The sequence below is a fragment of the Phytophthora ramorum genome, assembly GCF_020800215.1.
Source record: "Phytophthora ramorum isolate Pr-102 chromosome Unknown Phyram_PR-102_s0024, whole genome shotgun sequence".
In the NCBI taxonomy this organism is placed as follows: Eukaryota; Oomycota; class Peronosporomycetes; order Peronosporales; family Peronosporaceae; genus Phytophthora; species Phytophthora ramorum.
In genome coordinates, this window is record NW_027150670.1 from 258,629 (window position 1) to 281,511 (window position 22,883).

General features: G+C 55.3%; 9 protein-coding genes across 9 annotated transcripts; 2 read left to right on the forward strand and 7 right to left on the reverse strand.

Annotated features, from left to right (window-relative positions):
• Window positions 1–190: 190 nt before the first annotated feature.
• KRP23_15020 (SPX domain-containing membrane protein) lies at window positions 191–2,421 on the reverse strand (the record flags this gene model as incomplete). Its single annotated transcript, XM_067885911.1, has 3 exons — window positions 191–2,104; window positions 2,185–2,296; window positions 2,369–2,421. 3 exons carry the CDS (start codon window positions 2,419–2,421, stop codon window positions 191–193), a joined length of 2,079 nt encoding a protein of 692 aa, XP_067736915.1.
• A 561-nt stretch (window positions 2,422–2,982) lies between these two features.
• KRP23_15021 (Plasma membrane calcium-transporting ATPase 4) lies at window positions 2,983–6,111 on the reverse strand (the record flags this gene model as incomplete). The annotated part of the gene is made up of 1 exon (XM_067885912.1): window positions 2,983–6,111. The coding sequence occupies one exon, from the start codon at window positions 6,109–6,111 to the stop codon at window positions 2,983–2,985; it is 3,129 nt and encodes a 1,042-aa protein (XP_067736916.1).
• Window positions 6,112–9,279: 3,168 nt separating this feature from the next.
• Window positions 9,280–10,685, reverse strand: KRP23_15022 (ABC transporter C family member 5; the record flags this gene model as incomplete). The annotated part of the gene is made up of 2 exons (XM_067885913.1): window positions 9,280–9,322; window positions 9,385–10,685. The coding sequence occupies 2 exons, from the start codon at window positions 10,683–10,685 to the stop codon at window positions 9,280–9,282; spliced, it is 1,344 nt and encodes a 447-aa protein (XP_067736917.1).
• Window positions 10,686–10,923: 238 nt separating this feature from the next.
• Window positions 10,924–11,778, reverse strand: KRP23_15023 (uncharacterized protein; the record flags this gene model as incomplete). Its single annotated transcript, XM_067885915.1, has 2 exons — window positions 10,924–11,487; window positions 11,557–11,778. The coding sequence occupies 2 exons, from the start codon at window positions 11,776–11,778 to the stop codon at window positions 10,924–10,926; spliced, it is 786 nt and encodes a 261-aa protein (XP_067736918.1).
• Window positions 11,779–12,012: 234 nt separating this feature from the next.
• On the forward strand, window positions 12,013–14,818 carry KRP23_15024 (Kinesin-like protein KIP1; the record flags this gene model as incomplete). The annotated part of the gene is made up of 5 exons (XM_067885916.1): window positions 12,013–12,108; window positions 12,187–12,416; window positions 12,480–12,753; window positions 13,726–14,606; window positions 14,671–14,818. The coding sequence occupies 5 exons, from the start codon at window positions 12,013–12,015 to the stop codon at window positions 14,816–14,818; spliced, it is 1,629 nt and encodes a 542-aa protein (XP_067736919.1).
• A 93-nt stretch (window positions 14,819–14,911) lies between these two features.
• KRP23_15025 (U3 small nucleolar RNA-associated protein 4-like protein) lies at window positions 14,912–17,071 on the reverse strand (the record flags this gene model as incomplete). The annotated part of the gene is made up of 1 exon (XM_067885917.1): window positions 14,912–17,071. One exon carries the CDS (start codon window positions 17,069–17,071, stop codon window positions 14,912–14,914), a length of 2,160 nt encoding a protein of 719 aa, XP_067736920.1.
• A 1,527-nt stretch (window positions 17,072–18,598) lies between these two features.
• KRP23_15026 (uncharacterized protein) lies at window positions 18,599–19,684 on the reverse strand (the record flags this gene model as incomplete). The annotated part of the gene is made up of 1 exon (XM_067885918.1): window positions 18,599–19,684. The coding sequence occupies one exon, from the start codon at window positions 19,682–19,684 to the stop codon at window positions 18,599–18,601; it is 1,086 nt and encodes a 361-aa protein (XP_067736921.1).
• An 85-nt stretch (window positions 19,685–19,769) lies between these two features.
• Window positions 19,770–20,371, forward strand: KRP23_15027 (Negative cofactor 2 complex subunit beta; the record flags this gene model as incomplete). Its single annotated transcript, XM_067885919.1, has 4 exons — window positions 19,770–19,878; window positions 19,941–20,044; window positions 20,110–20,178; window positions 20,246–20,371. The coding sequence occupies 4 exons, from the start codon at window positions 19,770–19,772 to the stop codon at window positions 20,369–20,371; spliced, it is 408 nt and encodes a 135-aa protein (XP_067736922.1).
• Window positions 20,372–20,638: 267 nt separating this feature from the next.
• Window positions 20,639–22,276, reverse strand: KRP23_15028 (uncharacterized protein; the record flags this gene model as incomplete). The annotated part of the gene is made up of 1 exon (XM_067885920.1): window positions 20,639–22,276. One exon carries the CDS (start codon window positions 22,274–22,276, stop codon window positions 20,639–20,641), a length of 1,638 nt encoding a protein of 545 aa, XP_067736923.1.
• Between the last annotated feature and the right edge of the window lie 607 nt (window positions 22,277–22,883).

The window sequence follows — 22,883 nt, forward strand, 5'->3', positions numbered from 1 at the left end:
GGCGATGGCTCTGCGATTGTCATTGAGAAAGCGTGAACGTTTTAATGAAGAAACATGCCTGTGGTCATGTCCATGGAGTTGTTGTTCAAACCTTTATTCATGAATTCAGAAAGTCAATCGGCGCAAGCCAACGACGTAGAACTGGCGCAGTGGCCAACGTGCGTTGCTTGCTTCTGCCACAACTAGGATCCTAGTCGTCGGTGGCAAGCTTGTGGTACACGCGACCCGTGTAGAGAATTGTAAGGAGGGAGATTGCGATAAGTGGAGCAAACGTCCAGTTGAGCACGTACTGGATACCAGGCAGACCCACTACCGTGATCGCGACATCGCCGATGGCTCGTCCAAATGTGCCAGCCTCCGTGGCCAGCAATCCGGAGTTGAACGTTCCCTTCGCGAAGGACTTCGGGATCGTCTTCGACAGCAGCGACATATTGACTCCTTCCAGGACGTTCGTGGAGATGAAGATGATCACACCTCCCGCGACAAATTGCGCGACCGAGTAGTGGCCATAATTCACGATGATGCCCACACCGACAAACATGGCGATTTCGGACAGAATAATCATCTCTCGGTCTTCGTAGCGGAAGCTCATCCAGCCCACGACCATGTTGGTCGGGAACATCAACAGTCCCAACGCAGCGAGATATATACCGTTGTTGGTGGAGCCCCAGTTGAAGTGGTACATTGCGATCGTCGAACTGGCCGTGATGAGGCACTCGAGCACCAGCTTGAGAACAATGTAGATGAAAAGCGATGCCACGACCGGGACATTGCGCCAGAGCGATGACAGGGGCGGAGGGCTGCCCATCATTGAAGTTGAACGCGAAATCAGCGGCGTGGTTTCGCCCATTTGTGCTGCAGCTACTGCAATGCTTGAGTTTCCCATTCCGTTTTCGAGCATGGATCGTCGACGCTCTAAGAAGCGCTCCCTTTCCATGCGGTCGGGCTCCTCGAACCATACCACTAGTGCAATGAGGTAGATAGTCCAAAGAACAAACATAACCCAGCCGGGTGACGTCTCGGTTGTGATGTCAATGCCTGCAAACTTGTAGTCGGGTAGAAAGTGTAATCCGGCCGCAAGCGCAGGACCTGCTGCCATGCCGAGGGCGCTAGCCGTCACAAACAGCGCCGAGGCTTGTGTACGCTCCTCCCGCGAATAATTGTCAGCAATGTAGCGTCGATTGATCGCACGAGCGCCACCAAAACCGTTGAGCATTCGACCGGCCAAAGCCATAGCAACGCTATCGTACGTCAGTGCCAAGCCGTACAGCAAGTTACCCAGCATCAGACACATAGTAGCAAAACTCAGCGAGCTCTTGTACGAGCGGTTGGCCCACCAACTATAAAGCACCGCACTTGCAAGCGAGGCCACCGGCGTCATACCCACGATGACACCACTCATGGATGCCTCGGCACCCAGCTCTGCTGCGTACTTGCCGCTTGTAGGCGCCACGATGTAGTAGTTGGTCATGTACAGGAAGGTGTTGAGCATATTCAGCAAGCGCGAGGGCTCGGACGCCTGCCTCAGCCGCTTGAGCATATCGTACGTCTCGTCGTCTTCATCTTCCGACGATTCGGCGTCGAAAATCAGCGAGCGCGCCGCCACCGCCTTGACATACTGCGTCGACTTGTGCAGTCTGCGTCTTGCTTGTCCGATGCGGGTGAGCACCGGTTCATCCTCGGAGATGGTCCGCGTCAGTGCCTTGCTGGTAGCGTCTGTCGCGAGCTGCACTTCAATTTTGCGCAACTTGGTGAGCGCCGCGCGGATGCTCGCGATAATGGCCGAGATGCCTTCGTCGTGGTACAGTTGCTGCAAGTGCGAGGCCTGCGAGTCCGTGCGCGAGGACAGGTACGAGCCCATGATCTTGTGTTCCTTGAGCGTCTTGTCGTGCTTCTTGAGGATCTTACGGATGCCCGTGGCGTTGAGCTCCACAAAGTGCAGCAGGTTCACCAGGTCGTCCCCCACGTGTCGGTACATGTCTGCGATCGAGTGCATGGCCTCGAGGTCCCCCTGCGCGAGCTCCAGCTGCTGCGTGCGCAGTCTCTGCAACGTCGTGGCGAACTCTCCCTGCTTCGTCAGGAAGAACAGCACCACGCGCTCCACCTACAACAGTAAAAAAAAAAAACAATAAGAAGAAAAATGTTAAGTACACGATAAAAATGCCGGCATTTCATGGTTTCTACCTCCGAGTCCAGCGCATGCTTGAAATTCTCCTGTTCGTCGCGCGTCTCTGCGCGCTGGGCCTCCGCCGCCTTGCGCAGCTTCTTCTTGAGCTGCTTGTACTCTAAGTAGTGGCTGTGAGTCAACACATGAACGAGAGTGAGTGCGCTGCTGGCCACTGAATTTCCAATTGGGTCAATCACAAACCCGTTCCACTCCGGCCGCTGTGCCGCCGCCAGCTTCTTGGCGAATTGGACCATTGCGAGTCTGGCTAGCGGTTGCGCTCCCTGCGGTCCAAATCCGAGAATGGACGTGACGGTTTTAACGTTAGGGGAGGTATCCGTTTCGTGATTGGTGGGAAACAGGCCGGAATATGCACCAATGGATGGATGCATAGCATTTACACCCTCTGTTTAATGACTCGGACGCTTTCGTATTAACTTCATTCCTTGATGGATACAGCATGAATTGACTGGTTAGTGTCCATATGTCAGTATTCCGGCGACAGTGTGAATCGCGTGTTTGCAGTGAGTAACATGCAATTGAGACGAGAGCTTGGCGACGGGGCAACCACTGGTGACCGCAACGCAGTGCCAATAGCAGACGCTCGCGGGAGCAGCTAGAATAGCGACGTCCAGCAATTACCCAAAATTTAACGCGACCATCGGCAGCGAGCAACGTCAAACGGTGTCCTGTGACTATAGCGAGAGATTGTTTCCGAAGTCACCTCGACTTTGATGGTAACCAACACCAGGTTAGAGATATAAAGCTGACCTCGGATTCTCGCACTCGTATCAATAACCTCACTGTCCTGCCTGACTCTACTGCCCCATGACCGCCTTCTGGGAACTACCTTTGCGGATGGCCTTGGCGGTCGGCGGGAAGCCCAGTACATCCACGGCGTCGGCGTCTTGGCAGAAGGCTGGCAACCACTTGGCCGACAGGCACCGCAGCAGCACACGCAGCGGCATGGAGACGGCACCGAGACCGATGGAGACGCCCCACTGGCCAGCCGTCAGCGGCGCGCAGTTGAAAAACGACCCCGTGGTCTGTACGATGATTAACTGCATGATAATCTGGAGGAGGGACATGTAGATGTACACGCGGTTGTTGATCAGGCCCTCCAAGATGTTGACTTCGTCGTGGATCTTGCGGCAGTTGAGCTCGTTGAAGAGCTGCATCCACACGAACGTGTTGAAGACGACGGTCATGTGCTGAGTTGGCTCGTACTTCTTGTCTTCAGCGAGGTCTTGGAACCGACCGGACTCGATGTTTAGCATTTTTTCACCCACAAACGTGAGCACGAGTAGTATCACGAGCTGATACGATGCCTGGCCCAAGATGTGCTTGATCATGATCTTGGACAGCAGCGGCTTCGTTTTCGGGTACGGGCGACGCTCGAGGAGCGCAGGTGTCGGCGGCTCCGTGGCGAGTGCCAACGAGGCGAAGGAATCCATGATGAGGTTCACCCAGAGAAGCTGCACGGCTGTGAGCGGAGACTGCTCGAGGATCACGGCCCCCAAGAAGGCCAGACTGATGGCCACGACGTTCACCGTGAGCTGGAACATGAGGAACTTGGCGATGGAGTCGTACACATTGCGGCCCCACTTGATGGCGCTCACGATGGAAGTGAAGTTGTCGTCCATCAGGATAATATCCGAGGCGTCTTTGGCCACAGCCGTTCCGCTAATGCCCATGGCAAAGCCCACGTTGGCTTTCTTAAGAGCAGGAGCGTCGTTCGTACCGTCCCCTGTAACGGCGATGATCTGCGGACCGTACGGCATCAGATTGGACTGCATGAGACCCGTCACGAGCGTGTACTTGTCCTTGGGAGAGGATCGAGCCATGACGCGCAGCAGAGGCCAAATCTTGTCGAACTCGGACTGAATGATGTTACCGTTGCCGTCCAGCACGCGTCGGCGGAACTCCTGGCCTTCAATCACCAACGACCCATCGCCTGGAGCGATGATGCCGCACTTGCCTGCAATGGAACGAGCAGTGGTGATATTGTCGCCAGTCACCATGCGCACGACGATGCCAGCTCGGTGGCACAGCTTGATCGCGTCCGGTACCTCCTTACGCACGGGGTCTTCGATGCCGACGATGCCAATGCAGGTCAAATCCTTTTCAACGTCATCGTCGGACCATTGACTGATCTCGTCCGCTGAAGTCTCAACGTCGCGGTAGGAAAGGCACAGCGTGCGATATCCTTGGGACGCGAACTTTTCAATGATCGAGGTGCCAATAATCTCCTTTTGGTTTCCGTCCAGCGAGGCCACAGAGCCGTCAAGGCGCTTCATCTTGCTGCAGAGTCCCAGCACCACTTCCGTGGCCCCCTTGGTGTAGATCCGGCATGTGCTCGCGGAACGCTTGACTACCACAGACATGCGCTTCTTCTTGCTGCTGAAAGTGAGCATGTGACCGACTTCAGTGTTTGCTCGCACCCCGGGGTAGTCCACTCCACAGTCGCGGACGAACTGCAACAGCGCACACTCGGTCTTGTTGCCGGTGTGCTCTGGCTGTCCGCCGGGGACTTTCGACGGTAGAATTTCAGCGGTCGAGTTGACGCACACACCGTTACAGAAGACGTCTCGTGTTGACTCGGACATCTCGTCTGTAGCTTGTGAGGCCGAAGAGAACTCCTGTCCTCCGATCCAGATCTGCATGACAGTCATGCGGTTGGTCGTCAACGTACCCGTCTTGTCGGAGCAAATGGTGGTGGCGCTGCCCATGGTTTCGCACGCATCCAAGTGGCGCACGAGATTGTTGTCCATCAGCATCTTCTTGACCGAGTAGGCGAGCGAAATCGTCACTGCAAGCGGCAGGCCTTCGGGGATGGCCACCACGAGCACGGTGATCGCCACAATGAAGAACTGCAGGTAGCTGCTGACGTACTTGGCCTTCCATTCTTTTCGGTCGTCTCCAGTGAAGTTCTCCACCGAGAAGCGGATGCTCATGATAATGAACACGAGCAGCGCAACGGTAGTGCCAAGCTTACCGATAAGGATCGTCAATCGGTTGAGCTTGGCCTCCAGGGGAGATTGTTCCTGTTCGCCGTACTCTTCCTTTTGCTCGACAGTGCCGTTGGCGTCAGCAGGTGCGGGTGTCGTCGCAGCAGAGGATGTGGTTGCCTTTTTCTCGGCCTCTTTCTTCTCCTTGTCCTTGTCCTTGCCCAGGATGAGTTTCTTGATGATTCCGGCTTGCGAGCTCTCCCCCACGCACACGACCAGCATCCTGCCGAGTCCCTCCATGACCTTTGTTCCTGAGAGGAGGAACGGGTTGTCGGTGTTCTTCACCATCAAGTCGGACTCGCCGGTCATGGCCGACTCGTCCAGCTTGAGCTCCTTCTGGTCAAATACGATGCCGTCTGCTGGGATGATGTCGCCTAAGTCTACGCGGACGATGTCGCCCACCATGAGTCCGAACTTGCCCACTTCGGCAGGGACGCCATTACGGATGACCTTGATCTTCTCGTCTTCTTTGACGGCGTTCAGCGCTCGGAACTGCGCTTCCTTCTGGTAGTCGTTGACGGCCGTCACCATCGTCACCACAAGCACCGCGAAAATAATACAGGCACCTTCGATCCAGCCCGTGTCGGGGTGGTCCCCTACTGTGATCGCAAGGATGATGGAGAGGATACCCGAAATCGTTAACACGATAATCGTCACGTCCTGGAACGCTTCCCACATGAGCTCGAGTAGAGACTTGGCCTTGGGCGGCGGGATGAAGTTGGACCCGAACGTGTCTTCACGGCGCTTGAGGTCTGCACTGTCGTTGTTGTTGAGTCCTTGGGCGAGTTGGACGCCTAATGCTGCGGCGACTCCTATGATTCCTCCTAACTTGGCCAATTGCTCGGCTTGGTGCTCGTGCTGCGTCTCAATGAGGCCGATCAAGTCGCTCGTGGCGAGCTTGAACTGGCCGCCCCCATTGGGCTGCTCGGAGTGAATCATGGCACCCCACCCGACAACCTGCTAGTAGGTAGGGTGTGGCCTGATGTCGAAAGGCGCTTGGTTGTGTTTCGGTGCGTGGGAGACTTGGTACCTGTCGTGGCGCTGTCGGGTGTTGATGAGTCTTCGTACTCGCGAAGTGAACTCGCCCTCGCTTTCGTTTCTCCCAGGGGCCGGGCACCTTTTCGGAAATGCTCACACGTCCCGAGCTCGGCCGGTGGTTACGGGTCAGGACCGAGCGAAACACGGGCGAAATTAGCCAGCCATGCAGGAAACCAATTTGGGGAAACTCCATCGCATGAGGCAGCCTCCATCGAGTTAGTTATTTTGGCTTGAGTCCATCCTGTTGCCCTGGGCGTGAAGCCTCACAAATGGTGACTGAAAGCGCATGCGATGGGGTCCTAAGAGCAAATATATCTCCATCGTCTCGACAAGAGGACCTGCGTATCGCACCCTGCGGTTGCTCAGTGAGGGGGGCATATAAACAAACCTCCATGTTGAAGTGCCATTTGAGTGCTTTGAGCATGAGCTGTATTGATAGATGGCGAATCTTGGATGTAAAGAGTTTTATGGAAATACAGATCTCGGTTAGGATTCACGCGCATGTATAATACTTCCTTCAATTACTAGGTCAGGACAGAGCGCTTGGCCAGCGACGCAAAGATGGACGTGGGTTGACCCAGCAACTCGGAGGGCGGCCCGAACTCCGCGACCTGACCGGCGTCCATGACCGCGATCTTGTTGCAGTGCATGATGGTGTTGATCCGATGCGCGATGATGAGCACCGTCTTGTCCGCGAATGTCTCCCGGATGGTGCCCTGGATGAGGTTGTCCGTGGCCGAGTCGACATTCGCCGTGGCCTCGTCCAGCACAACGATCTTGCTGTTCTTGAGCAACGCACGACCGATGCAGAGTAACTGTCGCTGTCCGACGGATAGGTTGTCGCCCTTCTCGGAGAGAGTAAACTGCAACCCTGCGCCCCAGGACGTCACGGTGTCTGCGAGATGCACTTGCCTCAAGACGGCCCAGACCTCGGCATCCGAATATTCGCCAAACGGGTCGAGGTTATCACGCAGTGGCCCACTGAAGAGAACAGGATCTTGAGGGATAATCGCCAGACTACGCCGCAAGTCGCGCAGTTTGACTTGTCGGACATCGACACCGTCAATCCGAATGGCTCCGGCGTCAAATTCGCAGATACGGAAGAGTGCGATCATCAGGGAGCTCTTGCCGGCACCGGTGCGTCCGCAAATACCGACTTTTTCACCGCCAGCGATCTCCATGTTGACACCGCGAAGTACCAGGGGAAGTTCCGGTCGGTACTTCAGCTGCAAATTGTCAAACGTTATGGTACCCTGCGACGGCCACAGGGAACTGTCAATGGCGAGACTGTCGATGGCGTCTTGTTCTTGCGGAATTTCACGGAAATGTAAGATGCGCTCGACGCTGGTCATCGCGTTGTCGGTGCGGTCAACATCACGCACCGATGACTGAACCATCGAAGTCAACATGAGCGCGTAGACGAGCGAGATCCCGGAAAGCAAGGTGCCTAGCTGGCCTTTTGTCGCCACTAAATAGAGCGACACCACAAAGATGACCACGACGGAGAGAGTGTCGAGACGCACCGCCAGCCAACGCCCAGCCGCCCAATAAATGAAGAAAAACGACGCGTTCTCATCTACCGCGGAAGCGTTTAGCCCCTCGAAAGTCGTCTCCATCTTGAAAGCTCGGATTGTCTGTACACCGTTTAGCGTCTCGCCGAGCAGATTGTACACGGGCGATCGTGAAATCCCTTCAAGCCGCTTGACTTCCCGAGAAGTCTTTTTGAAGTAGAAGCCCGTCACGACCAGTGCCACAACCACGGGGACATACGACAGCCCAATCCAGTAGGACGCCAACGCGCACACGATGAAGCCACCCACACTCAGCGAGACATTCTGCACGAAGTTCTGCCATTGCTGAGGAAGCAAAGAGTCCATTTGGTCCAAGTCGTTCGAGAAACGATTGAGAATTCGCCCCACGGGCGTCACGTCAAAGTACGTGTTGACTGGGGCCGCAAGCACCCGTCGAAACAGCTCGTCGTGAAGATTTTTCGAGCTGCGCAGCAGCAGCAGCATCACGATAACACTGCGGCAGACAGTAGCAATCGCTCCGAAGGCGATGAAGCCGAAGTACCAAAGTCCAAACCACGTGGCCGAATACGAAGAGTCGAGGCCTTGTTGTGGGATGCTATCAGCCCAGTACGCTTGCCACCAGTTCACGAGAACAAGCAGCCCCTGGCTAACTGAATACCCTGAGACGACGATGAGCGCGACCACAAAGGCGCTGATACCTGTCTCGTCAAGGTACGTCTTGTAAATGTAGCCCGTCACTTTGCCTTTCACGCGGTCTTCTTTCTCCACCAATTGGTCTTTAGAGTGTGCGCCTTCGCCATCACTCGAGGCAATCTCGGTGTGGTTTTGTTCTTCAGTTGCTCTTGTTGTTTGTTGCTTGCTCTGACCGACCGCAGAGACGTTCACCGTAGACTTTCCGTGAGATAGCAACTCAGGAAATCGGGCGACTACATTTTCGTAGCTACCTTCACCAGCAACACGTCCGTTCTGTACAACCACAATTTTGTCGGCATGTTCGAGTAGGTCGTAGTGGCTGTTCACAACAAGCACCCGCGTTTTGTGTTTGGCAAGTCCCAGGATGCAGTGCTCGAAAATGGCGTGAGCTACATGCGGATCCACTGCACTCAACGGATCATCTAGCAACAGAATGTCCGAAGACTGACGATAAAGCGCTCGAGCGACGCTCACACGAGCTTTTTGCCCCCCGCTCAAGTTGATGCCACGCTCTCCAATCTCCGTGCGATCGCCACTAGGTAGCGCAGCCAAATCCACCGCCAGTTGAGAAGCGGCGAGCACCTTCTCATAGCGCTCACTGTCAAATTTGCTCTCAAAGATAATGTTGTCACGCAAAGTCGCGTTCCGGATCCACGCCTCCTGGCTCACGTACGATATTTCTCCGTGAATTTCAACATGACCAGCAGCCACGCGCATCTCGCCGAGTAATGCCTGAAGCAGACTCGATTTACCCGATCCGACTGTGCCGACGACCATAACGAGCGCTCCAGCATCAATCTGAAGGTTGATGCCCTCCAGACTGAAGCTCTTCATCGTCGCCACGTCACAAGCGAACGTATCCTTCCGATCGACAGAAGATGTGCTGCCTGTCGACAAAGGCCAGCAAAACTGAGCGTTCTCGACCAGGATGCTGCCTTTTGCGAGTGACTCTGCGCCCGTCTCGCCTTTGGAAGAGTAATCCACGGCGGTAAATGCACTCGTCTCGAGCTCTTTGCTGTCCAAGAACTCGTCGATCCGGTGGCATGCTACGGCGGACTGGGACAGATCAGCAATGCCCAACGGGAACGCGTTGACACCCTGGCGACTCACATTGATAACTGCAATGAGCGTGAATGCCTGAATCACCGAGAAAGAGCCTCGATACGCAACGTAGACGCCCACTGTAACTCCAGCCAGGAAGGTGGGCGTGAGGAAAAGCAGTGCCGAGTTGAGAATTTGCAAGAAGTGGAATCGTCGATAGCGATTCACCTCCTCTCGGCGAATTCGTTCCACACGCGCCGCAATGGACTCGTTCCAGGCGTAAAACTTCGTTACTCGGATGCCTTGAAGCGCCTCGGATGTCACTCGAAGCCGCTCTTCGGTCACAGGAAGGAGCTCGCGACGAGCCGTGCCAATTCGCTTGGCCAAGGTGAAGGAGGTGGTTAGAATCACAATCAACAGCACCAACCCGGCAAGAGCAGCGATGGGGTCGAAGAGCACTCCGATCAGTACAATCGTGACTGCAAAACCGACCGGCGCAAGGACCACCCACGGCCCGTTCATCATGCCGTTGAAGACGCGGTCGATGTCGACACTCACGAGGGTCATGATCTCGCCCGAGGAATACTGTTGACGTGCCTCACTCGAAAGACGCAGCGATTTGCGGTACACTGCGTCGAGCAACAGCGAACGCATATTGACGCCGACTCGAGACGAGATGAACCAGGCAAAGTTGAAGCTCATCATGGACACGAAAGCCACGGCGGATAACATCACCACCAACACGTAGCCATTATTGATGCCGAAGACGTTACCACGGTCGTTCAGGTAGTCCAGGATGGCCCCAACCAGGAACGACATGAGCGCCGATCCAGCGATGAACAGCAAGTCACTCGCGAACACGACGACGATCTGACTGCGAAAGGTCTTCACGAGCGCCACGGCCACTCGTGGAATCCCCAGCGGTGGAGCCTCCACGTCATTGTTGACTGCACGAAGCTCCTCCTCGAATGTCTCTCGGAGCACTTCGCACGTGTCTTCGGGGCACATGGCCCAAACGTCCTCCCGCTCCAGCGCGCGCTTGGCACCGAGAGAGATCAGCGGCTGCAGCCAACTCATGCTCACCATTGAGAGCAGCGAGGCACTGCGGATCGGGTGCTCTTGCTCTCGGAAGGGCCTGCTCGCATCTTCAGCAGATCGCTGCGACTTGGGCGTCGGCGGCCCAGCGACGTAGGGGTGTTGCTCCGTCATGGGCGACTGATGAGGCGCGTTGCAAGCAGAAGGCCAATTGGATAATGGCGTTGAGGTGGTGGCGACTTGCAACAGCTCCAACAGTCCACTCTTCGTCAAGTTGAAGTGTCGTTTGCGCAAACGCAGGAGGACACATTGCGCAAACACAAAAGGACACTTGCTAATTGCGCAAACACAGGAGGACACCTTGTGCATGGGATTACGTCCATAAACAAGACAATTGAAGCTATATGAAGTGTTACAGGGCTGTTGAGGGCTTGAGAGCTATTGTACCCGCTAGCAAGAACGTGTTCGCTGATCGGGATGCACTGGGAGGTGGTGACCGAGGTTGCGCCGTTGGGGACCTGTCGTGGGGGCTGCACACACTGAGACGAGACTGTCGAGACGTTGTCGGGCGAAGGAGCTTTGGGTTTGAGCAGCCTGTCCTCTCTGTCTTCCCTGTTCCTTCATAGTGGCAATATCGGTGACTGTCGAGATCGCTGCGTAGAGAGGACGTTCGCGTTGGGCGCTCTCGCAGCTGAAACAGATTGATACTCGATGCTTGAATCGTAGCAGTGGGCGAGCCGTAGAGCTGAAAGTACTTTTTGGCGCCGAAGGCGATCGATTTGCCGATGTTCAGGTTCATTTTCTCCATTTCTCTTTCACGGTCAAAGGCGTCGTCGAAGCTCTCGAGCGTTGGCTTAAACGTTGGATCAGGCGAATCCGTGGACGACGGCATTGGTGAGAACTCGTGGCCTGCTAGGATCGAATGAATGATGCTGAATATCCGATCGTAGGCGTCTTGCGTGATCTCCTGCACCCACTGCGAGCCAAGGCACAACAAGTGTGAGACCATCGTACTCCCCAGCCATAAACAACAACTACAACTCACCATTTCGGCAAAGTAGAAGATGGAGCAGCTGAAGCGGTTCAAGTCGAGGGTTGGGAAAGCAGATGCGTCGCGATGCCACATCTTGGCCAACACGACATCGTTCGTCTCCTCATCCCAGCAAATTGTCATCTCATACAACAGCGTCGAGTACATTTCCTCGTACTCCTCCCGAGACATGACTTTCGGGTCGGCACGAGGCACGAGCTTCCAGCACGTCTTCATCGCGTGTAAAGTCTGTCTGTGGTTGCGAACTCGAGTTCGCTGGCGCAGTAGATACTCGTGGAATTGCTGCACTTGCTCCATGTCGTCCAAGTGCTGGCAACCCTGTTTCGGAAATGTCATCCAGTTGTGGACGCGTTCAACCTCCTATAGATAGTCAGACGTGCGCACTGAGGAGTATTTTCAGGGATGTCGTCGCCACCTCGAGTGAAAAGTGAGCAGATCGTTTGAGCCGCAATGGCCGAATCGATCGAAGCTGCGGAACGTGTCCGAGTCTTGGTGCGAGTTCGGCCTCCGAATGACCGCGAACGCCAGCAAAATTCAGTCCACCATGTACTGAATGAACCGAGCTGCTTTGTGCGATATCGTGGATCAACTGACGCTGCTTTGGCTGTCTGTGCTTGTTGTCAGACCTTAACTGTCGATGATGAAGGTGGACAAGTGTTTGTGTGCAAAAAGAAATCGGAGCATGAAGTCGATCGCGAGCTCCGGTACGCGTATGACCGGGTGTTCGGCGAGAAAGCCGACCAAGCCGACGTTTTCAACTATTTGCGCGACGGAGTTCAGCAAGTGGCCCAAGGATTCAACTGCACAATATTTGCCTACGGTCAAACAGGGACAGGAAAAACTCATACGATGCTGTGAGTACTGCAATCCCTTTGCCCTGTAGTTTTGGTCTGACCTCGCTCTCATTTGGTATGCAGGGGGCACGATCTGGAGCGCCATCTCGAGATGACGAGCTTATCTCCTGAGGCTCCCGAGTGCTCTCCACACTGGGGGGTGATTCCTCGCGCAATTGAGAGCTTGTTCGAAGAGCTTCAATCAATTAGTCGCCACGGTTCGGCTGGCGTCGTCCACTGTTCCTACATGCAGATCTACAACAATGACGTCTACGACTTACTACAAGATAACAAACAGCGCATGAAGGACCCTCTTGCGGTGCGGGAGATGATCAAGGGGAATGGGAAGCAGATCTACGTGAGTGGGTTGTCCGAATTCCGAGTCACGAGTCTCCAGGAAACGCTGCAGCTGCTGAAAACAGGCAACCGAAATCGTACAATCCGTGCCACGGCTTACAACGAGAAAAGTAGTCGCAGTCACGCACTTTTGCAGTTCTCGATTGAAGTCGAGTCTCGAGGATTGGAGAGCGCAACTACAATCATTCGCCGCGCAAAGCTTAACCTCGTTGATCTGGCTGGATCGGAAAAATGGGATACCGACGTTGCCATGGGGAGCGATCGCAGCAAAGAGTTGACGAGTATCAACCAGAGTCTCTCGGCTCTCGGCAATGTCATCTCCGCACTCGTCAATCCTAGACGGACTCATGTTCCCTACCGTGACTCAAAATTGACGCGTTTGCTTCAGGATAGCCTGGGAGGTAACACCCGCACTGTCGTGATTGCAACAATCTCTCCATCCGAGTCTGCTGTCGATGAGACGATCTCCACTCTTCAATTTGCGGATCGTGCCAAGTGCGTGACAGTTCGAGTGAAAGTAAACGAATTAGTGGACGATGCCATTTTGCTGGCACAGGCCCAACGCGAGATCTCGCGACTCAAGTTGCTGCTGAAGCAAAGCGGCTCTCACCAACAAGTATCCGCGCTCGAAGAGCAAGTGGCGCGACTAACTAAAGAGAAGGCAGCTCTTGTCAGCGAGAACCAGAAACTTCGTCATTCCGTCGCGAGTCTCCGCAAAGCTTCCTCGGGGATGGTCACTGAGGAAAAGGCAACGACCCATGGCCCGGCACAAAATGCCATCGAAGTTCAGTTGCCACATCCAAGTCCACCAGCTCGACGAAGCAAAGCCCGAGAAACTGGTGATCGAAATCATTTGACTTCAACGTCACTGCAATTGAACCAACTGCGCCTTGATTTGAAAGGTTTGAGACCAGAGGCGAAGACAAAGCCCGAGGTATTCACAGCTTTTACTGATGGCAATGCTGAGGACCAGCGGTTCGAACGAGCTTCTAAAGCGCAAGAGCTGGTTTTGCAAGAAATCCAAACCGAAAGGCGTGAACTGGAGCGGCAATTGGAGCTTCTTTCTGCTAGTGATAACCAAGATCGGGACTTAAGGGACGACAAGAATGGCAGGCAAACTAGAAGCGAAGCAGACCCTTGCCCAATCTGTGGGAATGATATCGATGAGCACAGTGATGTCGAGTTGGATCGTTGCATCGAGCTTGAAATGAATATGGTGAAGCAGACGCCGCCTGATAGAGGTCTACCGCAGAATAAGGTTGTACAGCAGCGTCCAAACACTCAGAGTGAAAAGGTCCAAGCGAGTGGGTCCCACACCAGGGCAACTCCTCGCTCTGCAGCGTCGGATCCAAGACTTCGTCGAGTCTCAACCTCAGCACACGGAAAGGCAAGCCCATTCCTCGCAAAAGCTGCTCAAAAGCCCTCGACTCCCCCTCAGATGAGGATAACTGGCAAACCGAGCATTGGCGAAGGCAGAGCTAACGCTGCGCGCGAGAGTCGGCCGAAAGAAGCATTCTCCTCCAGCAATAATGGGCATCAAGACACTCCCCGAGGAACTTCTTCCACTGATGCCAACAACCAAGCCGACACCCACTCCTCTTTAACACCACCGCAGGTGTCAGTCCCCATTCTACGCCAAGGACACAAGGACTTGAAGGCTTTGAAGAAATTCCGCGCGGCGTCTCCATACAACAATGTTGTGCCCCGCAAGGAGAAGCGAGCAGTATCCCCAAAAATCAAGCAGGAGTCCTCATCGACGACAGATGCAAGTAGTGGAGAAGACAATCGTCCATTGAACACCGTTGTGAATTCGGTGCGCGACATCGGCCTGGAGTTGAGCGTGTACAAGTTCCGGTACGTTAATGTGGTGGCCGTGTTCAGTTGGTATCGCTCTCTGATCTCCGAGTTGTTTGTGCAGATACGATTGCTGGTACGCCTGCACCATCGTGGGTTTCGATCGCAAGCGGCGGATGCACTGCTGCCAGTATGACTGTGGAGACAAGCAGTGGCAGGATCTATCGGGTCACAAGGTAAAAGTCATCGGGAGGTCAGAGGATTCGAGCTAGAGAATACGCTAGGCCACAAGCCCAACGTACACGCAGAATGAAAGCAGCACGTACAACACGAGTCTTGAGCATAATCATACGGAAGGGGTCTATTTACTTGCCATACTTATGACGGTGGAGAGCACCCGGCAAGCGGCTCAGCACCTTCAGCCACGGAGTCTCTACGATGATCATCTCGTTCTCCTCGACAAAGTTCACGAATGAAATCGGGCGGTAGCGGTTCACCACGCGGCAGAAGCCGTCCTCCAGCTCCACCAGCTCACCCTCGGCAGCATCGTTCTTGCCATCAGACTCGGTGCCCACGCTCATCGCACGACGGCGGGTCTTCTTGGGCGGGTTCTTAGCGGGTACGTCCAGCTGCTTGTCCATGTTGATCTGATACAGGCTCGTCTGGGAGTAGAGGTACAGGTAATCCGGGTTGGCCGGGTCGAACGTCATGCCCTTGACAGGACGGCCATCTACGAGCTCCTTGGGGAATTGCTCGTGGTTCTTGCGGTACCAGTCCGAGAGTCCCTTGGTCTCTACGTCGTAGCACACGAAGCTGTTCGAGACGAGCGTCACCACCAGCGTCTTGCCAGACGGGTTGAAGCCCAAGTTAGTGTGCATCTCGCTGGGACGCGGCAGGTGGCAGTAGAACTGCATCGAGTCCAGGTTGTAGATGGCAATGTTGTTCGACGCATCGCCTGTAGCGAGCCATTGTCCATCCGAAGAAATAGTCAGCGATACAAGTGGAGACTGCACACTCGCGCTGTCCTGTTCGGTCTGGGTCGGCACAGCCACCTGGAACGTTTTCAGAACCTCCATCTTGGTCACGTCAAGCACGCGGATCTGGTGCGATGACGACGCGATCACCAGACGAGTCGAGTCGGGTGAGAAAGCCAACACGCGCGCCGGCCCCGTTACACTACGCGGCAGGCTAGAGATCTTCTTTGGCTGGAAATCCTGTTCAACGTCCAATTCGAAAAGCTTGAGCTCCTTGGAGTTCGAGCACGCTACGAACTTGGCGCTAGGGGCCAAGGCTGAGCAAGAAAGGTTCAGGGCATCACCCACGTGCAGTTCCAGCAGCAGCTTGTGCTTCTGAGTGATCACACCGGTAGCAGCCGATTTTGTGGCCAGGCGCCACAGATCCAGCGATGTCGGCTTCTGCACCAACACCACACGCTTCTCGTTCGCCAGCGCGATCGTCTGCGGGTACGGCATAGACGCATGCTTAAACGGGCGGCACGAGCTAAAGCTAGATCCATGGTAGGTCACGAGCTGAGTGTCAATGCCGCCTGAAACGAGGGTCGACTTGGCCTTTGACGACAGCGCGAGCGCGCGCACATCGTGCGTGTGGCCGCGGTGGCTGTACGAGTACGTCCAGGTGCTGTTGCCGCTCTCGGCGACCCTGCGGCGGTACTCAGCCACCTGGTTGTCCACGCCGGAAGCGAACAGCGTGTTGTTGTCCTGGCTGACGCAGATGGTCAGGATGTCCGCCGTCAAGTGCGTAAACTTCTGCAGCAGCGTGCCGGTGGGCGCGTTCCAGAAGCTCAAGTGTCCCTGCGAGTCTCCGCTCACCAGTGTCAGGTCGTCCAGGACGGTCAGCGACCAGACCACGGCCTTCTGCTTGGCCAGACTCTCGAGCGTGATCCTCGACTCGTTGCGTCCAGAGACGGCGCTCCAGCAGTGGATGATGCCGGCCTCACTGCCCGAGAAAATCTTCTGTGCCTTGGCGTGCCAGGCCAGTGACACCACCCGCCCGCCGGTTGTGAGGAAGGCCTTGCGGAAGAAGAGCTGCTTGTCCTCGAAGCTGAAAAGGCGGATGCGGCCGTCCTCGCAGCCTACGGCGAGCTGCTGGCTCTGCGGGTCCAGTACCATGCTCCAGATGGGTCCTCCGTTCGAGTCCGTCACGTTCTTCTTGCACAGCCGCTGCAGGTCCACCTCCCAGAGCGTGCCGTCCAGCGAGGCTGCGAAGAGGCGGTCGCTCTTGCTGGCCCAGCACAGAGCCGACACTGTGCTCTTGCTCGAGCCGGAGATGACGAACTTGAGGTGCCACTTGGCATCCACCTGCCAGAGCTCCACATCTCCGTTGGCGCGCGCCACGGCCAAACGGTCGCCTGCGGCGTTGAAGCTCAGCGCGTGGATGGCGGCAGGCATCCAGTCCACGAAGCGGCAGCGATGCACCTGCAGCGTCGTGTTGAGCTCGGCGACGGCATCTGATTGGGTGTCGATGGCCTTGCGCTTCTTGGTCGCGGAGGTCTTGGGCGTCGTCATGGCGAGGAGGAGACGGACGAATGGCACACTCGCTAATGGAGCTGCCGAGGTTGGTTGGCTGCGGCGATGATGAATGGCGCACGTCGTGATTGGCTGAAAAGTGGAATGGTATTTTACGGATGATAGATTACATACAAGGAAGGGATTTTAAGGGGGTTAAAATACGGTTTGCCTTACGATGGCGGTTTTGGCAAGAGGCCACCAGCCTTTTGCCGAGACGCCAGCATTAACCATCGATACATCGTGTGAGAAACTAAAGGGTATTCGTTTTCGACTAGGCACCAACGCGAAGCGAGTGACTTTGGAGTACAGACTGCAGATAGCACTGAGGCCGATGAAGATCTTGCAATTCACATTTTTGCTTGAAACAGTTGACCTAGTCCATGACCCAGATCAGACAGAAAGTAAACTAGTAGGGCACGACGTATCGTTAGTTGTTGCCCGAGGTTCTGAAGCTGTACCAGATACTGCTAGCGCTTGTACAATTGCCATGCTAGTGTATGCATCTCCACACGATGCTACTTCTCCTTGGATACCATGTTGCTTGGCTTTTGCCAGCGAGAAATACTGATCTTCAGCCTTCCCACCAAGAGAAGGAGTTTGCATTGCGCTCCACCTTATCAGCCCGAGCGTCTTGCTCCACGCTGAAACCGAGATAAGCAATTCAGAGGGTCTGTTCTCACCGTCTTGGTATTTCAAGCAAAAGACAGAATTCACAGCTTTCCAGTCCATTGGCGCAGTAACTTCAACAGTCTGATGCAAATCCGATTCTGCGTCCAAAAACTGCTGAATACCAATTGCACTGCGTTTTCGGCGCCACCCAACGTTTGCAGTGGCATACGGTTGCGCTCGTCGTGACCAGCTCCGAGCAATATGCAGCTTTTTCAACACCCGTTGGCTTCGAGTTGATAGAAGTAGCTGACGATCTTTTCGCCGCTGTAACACACCACTGAGATTAACAAGCTCTTTCGCAGGAAACCCACTCCGATGAAAAGGACTGGATGCTATCGCCTCCACATAGAGTTCGTTGACATATAACGAGAGATCGTAAAGCTGGCTCTGCAAATTCAAGATTATTAGTCCCAACAAATGAAAATAATGGCGAAACTCATACATTGTATCATACCATTAGCGGATGATCAGAGCCAGAGGCTTCTTCGTGACAGTGCTCAACTTGGTCCAATACAGTTTTCAAGCCTTCACAGGACCGCAAGGATGGTATAATGAGGAGAGACCCAAGAACAATATTTTGTGCATCTTGAATCGCTTTCACCCATAACGCCACTTTCGGCCCGTAGTCCACAATTTCTTTCACCTGTTCATTTGTTGGCCAGCACAATCCCTTGGTTTTTGCTACCTGAGGGTAGAAATTCAATAGTACTACATCGCGCAATCCCATCAAACCAATCACAGCAAAAAAGCATGAATTCAAGAAAGTCAACGATGAAGTCACGGATGTTGAGACTGTGAGCGCGCTGCGAACGCCATTTGCGCACAGCAACACTGACAATTTAGTGCAAGCTAAAGTCAGTATCCCATGATGCGTGAGAAGAAGAACACACTCTTACCAAATACACCGTTAGCGACGACCATCCAGTCGACTAGAATCGCCAGGTAAGACGTAGAAATACAACGATACGGGTATTTCCACGTTCTGTACACCGCCATACTCACCACTGCGAAAAAGAAGAGAGACCCCTGCACCCCCTGGTTTGCCAGTGAAGGTGGTGGCGACCGCAGAATCGAGAATACAAACATCAATGCCAGCTTCAGCATGCACATTTGCACGGGCATCCCCACCGAGTGTCTACGATAAGACGCATACTGCGGCATGTACAGCTCAAGATACGTGTCCGATGTGCCAAGTAAAAATTCCAGCTCCTTCCCCTCTACGAACCGCTCGTGTTTCTCAACACTCGAGTGCACTATGGATTCACGAATACAGCGCCGTAACATCCACGGCAAGCCAACGAGGAAGCTACCACCCAAGCCACACGTTACTACAATCACTGCAACGATATGTCCTGGTCCCCCGCAGCGCATCCCTGTCGGGTCCACGGACACCTGTCCATCAGCGTCACAGTTCATCAGGCGTAACACTGCCAGCCCCACCGGCACATACAGGAACTGCAGCATCTGCAGCAGCACGTTCTCCCACTGGACACTAAGCAACAGAAAGTCGCTTCTTCCCCGTCTGGCCCACAACACTTTTGCTACTTGTAGCGCCAACACGGCACTCCACGGCACCAGCGCCCACAGTAAGGCGTAGAGCCAGTAGTGGGGCATCTCCCCCCACAGAGAAAAGGACTGCGACGTGGAGCCCATGGCGGCGCCCGTGGCCCGGAAGCTGAACAAGTCGAGAGTGAATGCATTGGTCCAGCGAGTGGCTCTCAGCCAGCGCGCAGGCCACGGCCATGGCTGCGACAACTGCCACATGAGCGCGAAGAGCTGCACGCCGTCGGTGAGCACGAGCGCCTTCTCCAGCCAGAGGCGACTCACCTGGCGGCATCGCGACGGGACCACGAGCGCACGGCTCCAGTACGCGCCGACCTTCTCGCTGTCCGCGCAATCTTCGCCGTCCGCGCGATGCGGAATCACCGCCTGCCGCCCCATTATTGAAGTGGGAACTTCAACGGAAACGTCAGGACCATCACTCCTGATCGGAATTAAGGAGATCAGTCCAAGGAAGTGCAAAAGCATGGCAGCGCTGCCGAAAGGAGCGATCGAGAAACTGCTGCGCGAGGTGGTGGGCGACGACGTGTCCATCTCCAAGGAGGCAGTGGACTGGGTCAACGAGTGTGCAGGAGGTAGAGCGCTCGAATCTTGCAGGAGTTGAGCTCTGTCCTGAGAACATTGGATCGGTTTGCAGAGTTCCTGCAGCTGGTTGGACAAGAGGCGAATACAGTGGCCGAGAGCGCGGCGAAGAAGGAAAACTACCGCATCTCGCAGGAGCACGTCGTGGCAGCGCTAGAGGTAATTACGGCAGAGTTTCTGTCGTGTTGGAGCGTGTTTACTAATGTTGCTGTGGGTGATGACAGAATCTCGGGATGCAACGCTACGCAGCAGAAATGAAGGAGGTTCAGGGATCGCTGGAGCTTGAGACGCAGGTGTGCTGACTTTCCATTGATCTAAGATGTTGGTTAGTTGTTGACTTTATCGATGTTGTCGTTGCAGAAGAAGAAGCAACGGATAGCGTCGCGGAAGGCAGCTGCGAAAAGTTCCTCGCGGGACGAGTTGCTAGCTGAGCAAAACGCGCTGTTTAAGCAGGCTTCATTGAAGGCGACCCGAGAAGGGTGGTAAGGCAGCAGCACGAAGCTTAGCTGATGTATAACAGGTAAGCATTCTTGCTAAGCATTTTATAGTCACGAAAGCTGAGCTCTTCTATCTATACAAGCTAATGTTGAAAACCACGGTGGTGCAGCACGAAGATGCTACAGCACCCACGGTATTTAGATGTCGTAGCTTGCAGATCTGTAAAACCCAGGAGCGATCGTTATCGTTGCAGGCAAGTTCAGCAAACGATCTATGAACAATCCTTCGGAGGAGTCTCGGCTAATGCAGCTGCGATCACTCAAGCTCGACGACAACACCTCGGTGATCAGACGCATACACTGGGCTAGAGGGATGAAGCATTCCGACATCACCCGGGAAGTCTTGGGTGTCATCCGTGGGATCCTGACCGATGATTTCACACTCTTTGACTTGGCCTTCGCCACGGTACAGCACGAAGTCGATCCGCTTTGACGGGTTGTCGCTGGGGAACGTAAATTTATGTTGACGGTCGTCCAGGTCGCTGGACCGAGGCTCGGCTTCCTCATGCACATCCAACCACGCGTCCTTCATGTCCGTGGTCTGACCAAGCAGCTCGGCTTCGCCACTGAGGAAACGAATACCGAGAGACTGCGGCTCCGAATTCAGATCCCCGAGCAGCACCTGCGTTTTGCCCTTGCCTTGGCGCACATACTCCCAGATTTCGACTTTCGTCTGCTCTCTAGATCGCTCACTCAGCGACAAGTGAGTCACATACACATCAATTTCTCCCCACTGCGGATAATCTATCACCGCATGGAGACACAGTCGCTGGTGGGAATCATTCGGGTCGTTCGGGTCGCGGCTCAGCAGCAAGTAGTCGGTTGAAACGATCGGATACTTCGAGAAAATAGCAGGACCCTCTTCGATGCGTTCGTAGGGCGTTCTCGAGTTCAAGTAGCTCATAGCCGCTTGGTACACGTACTGATACCCTGGTAGGCGATCGGCGAGATGCTTCACCTGCGCGTGGTTGCCGGGCTCTCCGAAGACGCCGTCGAATCGCACCTCTTGGAAGCCGACGATACCGGCCCGCGCTTCTTTCACGAATTTCACGAGGTGGTCCAGCCGTTTGATGTATTGATCCCACCGACGACTAGCACCATATACATCCGAGGACGGGTTGGTGTTCCAGACATTGTACGACAAGATGCGCGGGCCAGCTGGAGGTGCCACGCACTCGTCTTCAATACCAAGGCCGCACTCGTCTTCAATACCAAGGCCGCACTCAGCTCCATCCACGTCTGCTTCAGGCAAAGGATCCAGCGGCGCAAATGTGTGCTGCAACAGATTGTGTTCCGCCTCCCGGTCCAGCGCCACCACCACACGGTGCCTCAAATTGAACTTGGCGTCTTCAAGCGTCAGGTAGAAGTTGAATCCGAACGTCACCTGGCTCGTGAAGCGGTACATCTGGTTGTTGACACCCGCATTGTCCTGCAGGATGGACATCTCCGACTCACCGTTGTCCCCCGTCACCTTGAGCGGGAACACGGTCGCCTGCACCAGTTGAATCCCCGGCGACACGTGGACGCTGGCCTGCGTCTTGATGGTCTTCACGGCGGCCTGGAACGCCCCTTGGACGGCGGAGTCTGCGCTTAGATCCGACGGGAAGATCGGGTGGAGCAGCACACTTCCATACAACAGTGCGTTGGTACTGGGCGCGTCTTCCTGCAGCTCGAAGAGGTCGATGGGCTCGAAGCTTTGGCGGCGCAGGTGGATGCCGCCGGGCGCCGAGGACAGGAACTTGCCCGTGAAGCGCGCGCCCCCGATGAGCGGCGGCCAGAAATCCCACTGCGGCAAGTCGTCGTCGGAGGCTCGGCGGGTGGCTGCTACGACGCGTCGGGGGTCGGCGAGGACGACGAGCAGCGCCACCAGCAACAGCAGTGCGCGGGTCGTCATGCTTGGTGGGGTCTGCCGCTATCAATTCGATCCGTGCCACACGAGCATTACACCACGTTGGATAGGCGAGGCAAGCGTCAACTCGTTCTTGTCGTAATCAGGCGCTTCCGCTTCTGTCGATTAATGCTGGACGTTTGGCGGAATAGCGGCGATACGAGGCCGCGCGCCCGGGAGCTGAGCGCCTTCGAGACGGACGGACGGACCGCTACGCACGCACCTCGGAGCAACTTCCCCGAGCGAGCTCTCGCATCCGTTGTTGCTTCAGTTCTCGACTGCAGTTTGAAACGCTCACACGTGACAGGAGGTTTCCTCTACCGCGTCGCTAACAGCATCTGGACGCCAGGGCTCCGCGAGCTGGAAAACAATGTGCGGCACGTCGAAGACACGAACGTCGCCCGTCAACGGATCGGGTGTGCCTACAACCGCCACTTCGTTAACGCTCTCTGCGAGCTGCGAGCTGCGACCGTCGACTCGCTCTCACGGGTCGAGCGGCGACGGAGGCCAGCAAGCAAGCAACCAGGCAAGCCGCGCGATGTTCGATGCGTGGGTCGGTCAGGGCGGAAAGACGACAGAAAAGGGCAAGTCTGTGCTCCCCACTTGGGGCCCA